The sequence below is a fragment of the Impatiens glandulifera genome, chromosome 1 (assembly GCF_907164915.1).
Source record: "Impatiens glandulifera chromosome 1, dImpGla2.1, whole genome shotgun sequence".
Taxonomy (NCBI): Eukaryota; Viridiplantae; Streptophyta; class Magnoliopsida; order Ericales; family Balsaminaceae; genus Impatiens; species Impatiens glandulifera.
The window spans coordinates 27,497,948-27,507,880 of NC_061862.1; the positions used below are offsets into that span (position 1 = coordinate 27,497,948).

The 9,933-nt window shown below is 31.7% G+C and overlaps 1 protein-coding gene across 1 annotated transcript; it reads right to left on the minus strand.

Annotated features, from left to right (window-relative positions):
- Positions 1 to 3,610: 3,610 nt before the first annotated feature.
- Positions 3,611 to 4,981, minus strand: LOC124922157 (stemmadenine O-acetyltransferase-like). The gene has a single exon (XM_047462889.1). The coding sequence runs from the start codon at positions 4,979 to 4,981 to the stop codon at positions 3,611 to 3,613; it is 1,371 nt and encodes a 456-aa protein (XP_047318845.1).
- Between the last annotated feature and the right edge of the window lie 4,952 nt (positions 4,982 to 9,933).

Consider the following 9,933-nt stretch of genomic DNA (forward strand, 5'->3'; position numbering starts at 1 on the left):
CTTAAGTCGGATTGTGTGTTGACCCGCCCAGAAACTTAAAACGGTTAAAAATAAAATTAAAAATGCTATAGGTATGGTTCGAATTTACAACCTAACAAAACAAATACAACTTTTTAACCAACTAGGCTAATAACAATTTATATTTTAAATTCAACCCAAAATTTGATAAACGCGTGACATTTTAACAATATAAGTTTAACTTTTTAACTAACTAATCTATATTTATATAATGATGCTTAATTTTTAAAGTGTTTGGATTGCCGGGTCGAGAGCTGTGGTTAATTTGAATATATGTGAGAGTAAATGAATACTTGGGTCGGATTGTGGATTGACCCGCCATAAAAATTTTACCGTAATATTTTTTTCACGATTTTTTATATTATTACTCGTACAAATGCACGGGATAGATGCTAGTGAGATATAAAAACCATTGGCTTATAATTTTATTGAATATATATATAAAACGTGGCTTTTTATTGAATAATGTGACATAATTATGGTTTCTATCTAAAAAAAAATAAAAAAATAAATATTCTGTCTGGCGCCGCCTGCTTTTTGTTTTTCTGGATAATATTTATGATAGGGAACTTGTTAGTTTTTTAAACCAAAAGGGGAGATTCCAAGTGGCAATGAATAATTTATATTCAACATTGAGGTCAGATTAATTAATTAGAGGATTAATTTAATTATATTTCCCACTCGTAAGGTTAAAGTTTTAAGTGTTGCGGGGGGCAAAGTGGACACATGCACTTAATATACAAGAAGCCAGATGGTGTGTGGGTTTAACTATTCTTTTCAGATCTATTTTATTTTTTATTTAAAAGAAAATAAAGGTTAAAATTTATGTTTATAAAGTATTCTTGAATTGCAACATGTTTCAAATTATATAATATATAGAGGTACCTGGAAAGATAGTTTGATCAAGATCAATAATTGGGTTTTATTTAGCAAACGATCTTTTTGTTTTAATGAATGTTTTTTTTTCTTCAAAATTTAAGTTTTAATTCCCCACAATCAATTAAGCAACTTTGTTTTTTTTTTTTAATAAAATTTTATTTTCCCAAATAATTCCTTGCATAGATACTTTTTATTTGTATAACTAAACCATTATTATGTTTAAATATGTAATTGTAATTGTTTATTATATATATAAATAATATTTATTTAAACAATTTGTAATTTTAATGTATTTTTTCAAATTTAATTTTGATTATATTTTGTGATATGGATAATGAAGTTGGAACAAAAACAATGACATTTATGTATTGGAGAGAAATAAAAAAAAAATTGGCAGAGATATATTTTATTTTAAAAAAGGTCATATATATTAAAAATAATGAAAAATAATACGTTCATATTCCAGACTTTTTTAATAGAATATGGACTAAAAATCAAAAAAAATGTCCAATGACCATTTCTCAACAAAAATAAAAATTAATTATTATTACTTTCTTTCTTCCCTAATATTGTCATTTTCTCGAAAAATAAAATAAATATTTTTTTTCTTTCTCCTACATAAAAATTTTACGAACATTGTCATTTTCTTTGCACATGTGACAGAACTCGTCAGGATTCGTAGCCTTATTTTCCTTATAACTTTGTTGCCTGAATAAATTTTTTTTAATTAATAATATGTTTGATTATATTAATTTAATTATTATCCGGAAGGAAAAAAATATTTATCAACCTTCTAATTAAACAATTAAAAAGTTTCTATTATTTAATCTACTAGGAAGATCCCCGTGCGATGCACACAGATAAAAATATATTGTTACAACGTTTCGCGTTTATCAAATTTAGTGTTAATTTAAAAATAAAAAGTGTTATTAGTCTAGTTGGTTAAAAAGTTGTACTTGTTTTTGTTAGATTGCGATTTCAAAACATAAACATTTTTTATTTTAATTTAAACCGTTTTAAGTTTATGGGCGGGTAAATTCAGAATCCGACCCAAATAACCATTTATTCTCACATATATATCTAAATTAACCACAACTCTTTACCCGACAATTCAGACACTTTCAAAATTAAGCAACATTATATATAAATAGATTAGTTAGTTAAAAAGTTAAACTTATATTGTTAAAATGTACCGCGTTCATAAAATTTGGTATTGAATTTATAATATAAAGTGTTATTAGCTTAGTTGGTTAAAAGGTTATACTTGTATTATTAGGTTGAAAGTTTGAACCATAACTATAGCATTTTTAACCGTTTTAAGTTTTTGAGCGGTTCAACCCACAATCCGACCAAAGTATTCATTTACTCTCACATATATATCCAAATTAACCACAGCTCTCGACCCAACAATCCGAATACTTTAAAAATTAAGCATCATTATATATATAGATTAGTTAGTTAAAAAGTTGAACTTATATTGTTAAAATGTCCTGCGTTTATCAAATTTGGTGTTGAATTTAAAATATAAAATGTTATTTGCTTAGTTGGTTAAAGGGTAGTACTTGTTTTGTTAGTTTGTAAGTTCGAACCATATCTATAGCATTTTTAATTTTATTTTTAACCGTTTTAAGTTTATGGGGTTAACCCACAATCCGACCCAAGTATCCATTTACTCTCACATATATATCCAAATTAATCACAGTTCTCGACCCGACAATCCGAACACTTTAAAAATTAAGCATCATTATATAAATATAAATTAGTTAGTTAAAAAGTTGAACTTATATTGTTAAAATGTTCTGCGTTCATCAAATTATGTGTTGAATTTAAAATATAAAGTGTTATTAGTCTAATTGGTTAAAAAATTGTTTTTATTTTATTAGGTTGCAAGTTTGAACCATATTTATAGCATTTTTAATTTTATTTTTAACCGTTTTAAGTTTAAGGGCGGATCAACCCACAATCCGACCCATATATCAATTTATTCTCACATATATATCCAAATTAATCACAGTTCTCGACCCGGCAATCTGGACACTTTAAAAATTAAGCATCATTATATATATATATATATATATATATTAGTGAGTTAAAAAGTTGAATTTATACTGTTAAAATGTCTCGCGTTCATCAAATTTGGCGTTGAATTTAAAATATAAAGTGTTGGTTGTACTTATTTGGTTAGGTTGCAAGTTCGAACAATATTTATAGCATTTTTAATTTTATTTTTAACCGTTTTAAGTTTATGAGCGCGACAACCCACAATCCGACTTTAGTATCCATTTACTCTCACATATATATCCTTATTAACCACAACTTTCGACCCGTCAATCCGAACCGTTTAAAAATTAAGTATCATATTTTATATATATATATATATATATAACATGCATTCAAAGTTGAAAATAATATAAGCAATTATGTGAGAGAGAAGAACCAAGTGGTTATTTATAATTATATAATTAAATAATATAGTATGCTTTAATATATATATATATATATTTTAAAGCATACTAGCTAGTTGCTTTTTAATTATAAAATTTTATTTTAATCTCATATTGTACAATTATGAATTAAAAATACTTTTTAATCTCATATTGTAATATATTATATTTAACAATTATAAAATAAAATACTTGGTTGAGAAATTATGAGATAATTATTAGGAAAAGAAAGGAATGTAGATGTAGATTGCAATATTGCACGAAATTAGTTAGGAGATAACGTTGAGAAATTGTTGATCCAATTGAAGGTCCTTCATATCATCTTCCTTCATACTAAGCCACACCTCAACGGATCCATCTCCAGACTCCGTTGGAATCATAAATGCAAAATTGCTGAAATCAAAGTGACCGTAGCTAACCCAAATGGGCCTTCCCCACCCGAAGTCCGCATCATAATATGGGAACCTATTCATGCTGCTGAACATGAACATCGAAGTTCCTTCTATGAACGAATCCATAAACCCTTCAAAAAACAAGCTCGCGTCACCTTTCTCGAGCTTCTTTACGTACTCGCCGTCGAACTTCCTTATCGCCGCCCTCATCCTCCTCACAATGCCGTAACCCGAAGATCCATCCGCTAGCTCTAAGTCCGGACGTAACACCACAAATTGACAAACGTTGCCAATGCAGGAATCTAGCTTCAAACCAGGGTCGGCCTTGTTCCGGAGATTCACCGTTTGAGTTATAACGTATCTGCTACTCTGTTTTTTCTTGCTTTCGTAGAACCGGGTCCATATGAATGTTGATAGTGCCTCCACACTGGTCGGGATCAGTTCGGGTCGGCCTTGCTCAGAATACTTGTCTTTTAGTGAAGATATGGATGCGCCACTGAATCGGAAAACCTTGGTGGTCACAACCACCTTCCTGCCTTCATTCTTGTTGTTTTCTTCATTAGCTCTGTTTTTGTTGGTTTCATCAATATTATTAATATCGGAGGAGGAGGAGGAGGAGGAGTTGTTTCCGAACATTGGTAGGTTGTCTACGGGTGGGAATATAGAAGCGGAAATGGTGGTCGGATGTGTTATCTCTTCTCCGCGTGCCAAACTCGCCCACGAGTTTATGAAATTGACAAGACAAAAAGCATCACAGATGTTGTGAGACCAACTAACGCCTAAGGCCAAGCCACCGCACTTGAAGATATTGGCTTGAACGCCCAATAGCCTCTCGTCTTCATGGACGCCGGTGATCTCCATTGAGAAAGGCAACAATCGATTGAGTTGTTGGGCGTTTTTCTCGGCGATGACGTCTGTAATGCAGCGATCCATTACTACAGATTCAGTAAACACGACGCCAGAATCGTCGCAGTCAATGAAGGAGGGATCGATGGCGCGGCCTGCAAAGGGATAGAAAGAGGTGAGCACATCCGCCAGGGATCGCTTGAGAAGGTCAATTCTTCCGGCGTTTGCGGCGATGGGATCGTTGTTCATGTCATTCGGTGGTGGCGGTGGGTAGTAGTAAATGGTGGGCATGAAGGTTTTGGGATTGGTTTGGTCAATGAAGGAGCGGTAGTGACGGCGAAGGTGGGATGGGGTCGGCGAGGATGGCTTGATAGCCTCACTTGACTTCACTACTACTTCCATGGTTTCCTTTTCTAATTAATCGATCTGTAGATAATGAAAGAAATAGAGGATACTATTATATAACTACGCACTTAAATGGAAGTGCTAGACCTAGATCAAATCATTCATCTTTTCCCCTCTTGCTATAAAGAGAAAAAAAAAAAGTAAAATTTTAGATCAACGTTATATACATTTTATTTTATCAAATTATTTTAACAAAAAATAGTTGGGCTTAAGATATTTATAATTATAAATTGAATCAATATATTCATATATCTATTTTAAAGTAATTTCTATTTAAATTATATATTTATTAAATTAAAAATTTATCATAATGAAAGCAATCAAATTAATTTAAAAATATTTTTTTATTAAAATATAATTTATGCTTTCAAAAACTATTAAGATTCATACTAATTAATTCAATAGATTTAAATTTCAAAACTAACAACAACAAATTCATTTTAATTTATCATAAATGATTATAATATTTTTTTTTGTTAAATGGCAAGTATATGTTAGGGTAAAAAATGTTCACTGTGAAATCAAAGGTTAATTTAATATTATTGATATTCTTTTTTGGAATAAAGTTTAGGAATGATTGATAATTACATATTATTAATGTTTGTTACATTTCTTAATTTAAAAAAATTAAAATGTAATAAAGGGTTATTAACAATATATTACTAAAAGTAAAGTATAATTAAAAATAAAATAAAATAAAATAAAATATTATCTTAATTTAATTTAATATTAAATGTAATCGTATAATTATTTTAATAATATAATATAATATGTTAAATATCATTTTTTTTTATTTGGGCTAGATTTTAAAATTATCCAATACCTACAAATATTTATTATCTTATAAATTGTGTTACAATAGAAATTTGATAAATTTAATAATGATTTAAATATTATCGTTCAACAAAGATAATACAACTTATTATCTTTAAATAATTAATTAATTTATTTAATTTATATATAAATAATTTAATATAAAGTATTTGTATTACAATTATTTTATACTTTTTAATATATATATATATATATATATATATATATATTATTTGGTTTAATATTTTTAAAATAAAATAATTTATGTTTAAGAACATTGTAAAAGATTTTATATCACTAATTATTAAACATGACAATAATTATTTTCAAATTGTTTTTCATTATTATCTTCAAAATTACTAGAATTATTATCATTAAAAATTTAAATTAATTTTGTTTAGTAAAATATTTTATTTATAACTTAAATAAATAAAATAAAATATTTACTTTAATTACAATATAAAAAATGAAATATAAAAGTTAAATAAATAAAAAAAAAACAACAACAAAAGAAAAGAAATATAAAATTTATATATCATATAAAGTTAAACAAAAATTGAATATTATAAATAAAAAGCAGAAAATATTGGTGAAAAAGTAAGGGATTCCTTATTTAATTGCTAATGTTTTCTCAGATCCTAATTACCCTTTTAATCGTTATTTTTTTAAACTATTTGATTTTGAATTTGGGGATTTGGTGTAGATAGTGCAACCACATGGGTCGAGGCTGCGGTTAAAGCTGCAGCAAAGTGAAACAGCCTATTTAGAAAATGAGGTATGATAAACCCAACGAAGGGTTAGCGAAAGCAAGGCCACGAATCCTACGTGGCCTTGCCAGCTAGGAGAGAGAAAAAGAAAAAAAAATCTACATTTCTGCATATCCTCTTTCACCCAATAGAGTTTCATATTTTTGCATTTCTTTCTCTCTCTGAAACGCATCATTTATTTCTCTTCTCCGGCTGCATTTATTTCTTTCTACGGCAGCATTTACTTCTCCATGGTATCCTTTTTAAGGATCTTTATTTTTTTTGAATAGATCTAGGGTTTAGATTTTACAGATCTAGGGTTTACATTTTACATAAGTATTTATGGATTTAAACTGTTTGAATTTTCAGGAAATCGAAGCACCGAACTTGAACAACCCAGTAGATGAAGAACTTAACTTGAACAGATCCACCCCTGTTGAACCCGAAAGGTACCCTGAACAGATCTAGTGGTTTCGGGACAAGAAAGAGTCCTTCCTTGTCCCGAAATGGTTGGTTTCGGGACAAGAAAGGGTCCTTCCTTGTCCCGAAATGGTTAGTTTCGGGACAAGAAAGGGTCCTTCCTTGTCCCGAAATGGTTGGTTTCGGGACAAGAAAGGGTCCTTCCTTGTCCCGAAATGGTTGGTTTCGGGACAAGAAATGGTCCTTCCTTGTCCCGAAATGGTTGGTTTCGGGACCCGAAAGGGTCCTTCCTTGTCCCGAAATGGGTTGTTTCGGGACCCAAAAGGGTCCTTTTATTTCCCGAAATGGGTTGTTTCGGGACCCAAAAGGGTCCTTTTATTTCCCGAAATGGGTTGTTTCGGGACCCGAAAGGTGGTTTCGGGACCCAAAATGGGTGGTTTCGGGACCCGAAATGGGTGGTTTCGGGACCCGAAATGGGTGGTTTCGGGACCCGAAATGAGTGGTTTTTGGACTTTTTTCTTACGGTTTCACTTAATTTTTGCAGTCACATTCCTAGTGTTGGAATGATATTTTCCTCCGAAGAACAACTTCTTGAATTCTACACATCATATGCCCACTTAACGGGATTCGGCATTACCAAATTAGGGAGCAAAAATGTAGGTGGTAAGAGGAAATACTTCAGCGTTGGTTGTGCCAAGAGTTTTCTGAAAGAATCGAAGTCAAAAAACAAGTTTCATCAGCCTAGACCAATAACGAAGACAGATTGTAAAGCAAAGATTAATGTTGTTGTTCGAAATGAAGGGGAATATGTGATAACAAGTATTTCTCTTGAGCACAACCATTCTTTAAGTCCTAAGAGAATACGTCATGTTAGATCCTACAAAGTAATTGACGGAAATGTAAAGAGAAGATTGGATACAAACGATGAAGCTGGAATAACTGTGGCCAAAACATTTCAATCACTTGTAGTTGAAGCTGGAGGGTATGAAAACATGTCTTTCGATGAGAGGACATGTAGAAATTACGTTACAGAAGCACGACGGTTGAGGTTAAGGATTGGGGATGCTGAAGCACTCACTAATTATTTCTTAAGAATGCAAACCAGGAACTCAAACTTCTTCTACCTTATTGATTTGGACGAGGAATCCCGAATTAAAAACGTGTTTTGGGCAGATGGTAGGTGCAGGGCTGCCTTTGAAGATTTTCATGATGTTATCTCTTTCGATACAACATATTTGACAAATCGCTATGACATGCCTTTCGCTCCGTTTGTTGGTGTTAATCATCATGGTCAATCCATTTTGCTTGGATGTGGGTTATTGTCAAGTGAAGATTCAGATTCTTTCACATGGTTGTTTAGAACTTGGTTGGAATGTATGAATGATAGACCTCCCAATGCCATAATCACAGACCAATGTCGATCCATGGCGATTGCAATTGAGAAAGTATTTCCTAAAACGCATCATCGATTTTGTTTGTGGCATATAATGAAGAAACTTCCTATAAAACTTGGAAGCCATACTGAATACCATCTAATAAAGAAGAGGCTGAAAAACATTGTATACAATTCCATAAATATTCAACAATGCGAAGAGGATTGGAATAGACTAATTGAAGATTATCAGTTGGAAGATAGTGTTTGGTTGAAATCTTTGTATTTGGAAAGATCTAAATGGATACCTGTTTATGTCAAAGGACAATTTTGGGCCGGGATGTCAACATCTCAACGGAGTGAAAGTATGAACGCCTTCTTTGATGACTACGTGCAGTCCAAAACATCCCTCAAACAATTTGTCGAGCAATATGATAGGGCTCTGTTGAGAAATATCGAGAGAGAAAAGAAATTGGATTTCCAATCGTTTAATTCTTTGATACCAACTGTTAGTGGATTTGCCTTCGAAAGGCAATACCAAAACTTATACACTCCAGATATATTTAGATTGGTTCAAGTAGAAGTTAGAGGTTTGATGTTGTGCGACATCTCAGCCATTGAAGAGGAAGGTTCAGTTTCTATATTTAGAGTTGAGGAAATCATGTTGGGGGTTAATGGAGAACATCTAAGAGATGTTTCTTACAAAGTACATTACACCGAAAAGGATTGCAATGTGAAATGTGAATGTCGATTGTTTGAGTTCAGAGGTATTTTGTGTAGACATATCATGGCTGTGTTGAAAAAAATGAGGGTGAATGAGGTACCAATGTATTATATAATGGACCGGTGGCGTAAAGATATTAAGCGTGGGTATCAAAATATCACCAACATTTATGATTCAGATATGTCCGTGGAAGAAAAAAAACGTCACAATAGTCTAACTCGATTGATGCAAGAGGTTCAACAAGTTGGAGTAAAATCGGAAGTAACTTGTTCCTTTTGGATGAACAGAATAAAAGGCTTGATGGAACAGTTTATGTCACTTAATCATGGAAGCACTGAAGCATCTAAAGACCAAAGCACAAAAGCATCTCCATCTCCATCTCCATTTCAATCTCCCGCTACATCCATTTTGATACACTCTCCTAAGAAAGTTAGAAGTCGAGGACGACCACCAACAAAGAGGAAACAATCTTTAATTGAAAAAATCCCCAAGACTTCGAGATCAAAAAAGAAGGGAAATACGGCCACAACATCTACAGTTTTGGATTCAACACAACAACAACAATGGAATGATCCACTTTCAACTCAATTATCCTTCACATCACTTTTGTCCTCTCAAGTATATGTCGAAGATCATGCGTGTGGTGATAACATTCAACGAAGATAGTACTTATTTTGATCATGTTATAACTTTGAATATTTTTACATTTTTATCATTCTTGTCCTTTCATTTCTAACGAAGATAGTCTAACCAAGTTAAAGCAAGTTAAAAACCAAGAGAAAATAAGTTAAAAATCTAAATTTCGGGTCCCGAAAGACCTTATTTCGGGTCCCGAAACACCTTATTTCGGGTCCCGAAACCACCTTTCGGGTCC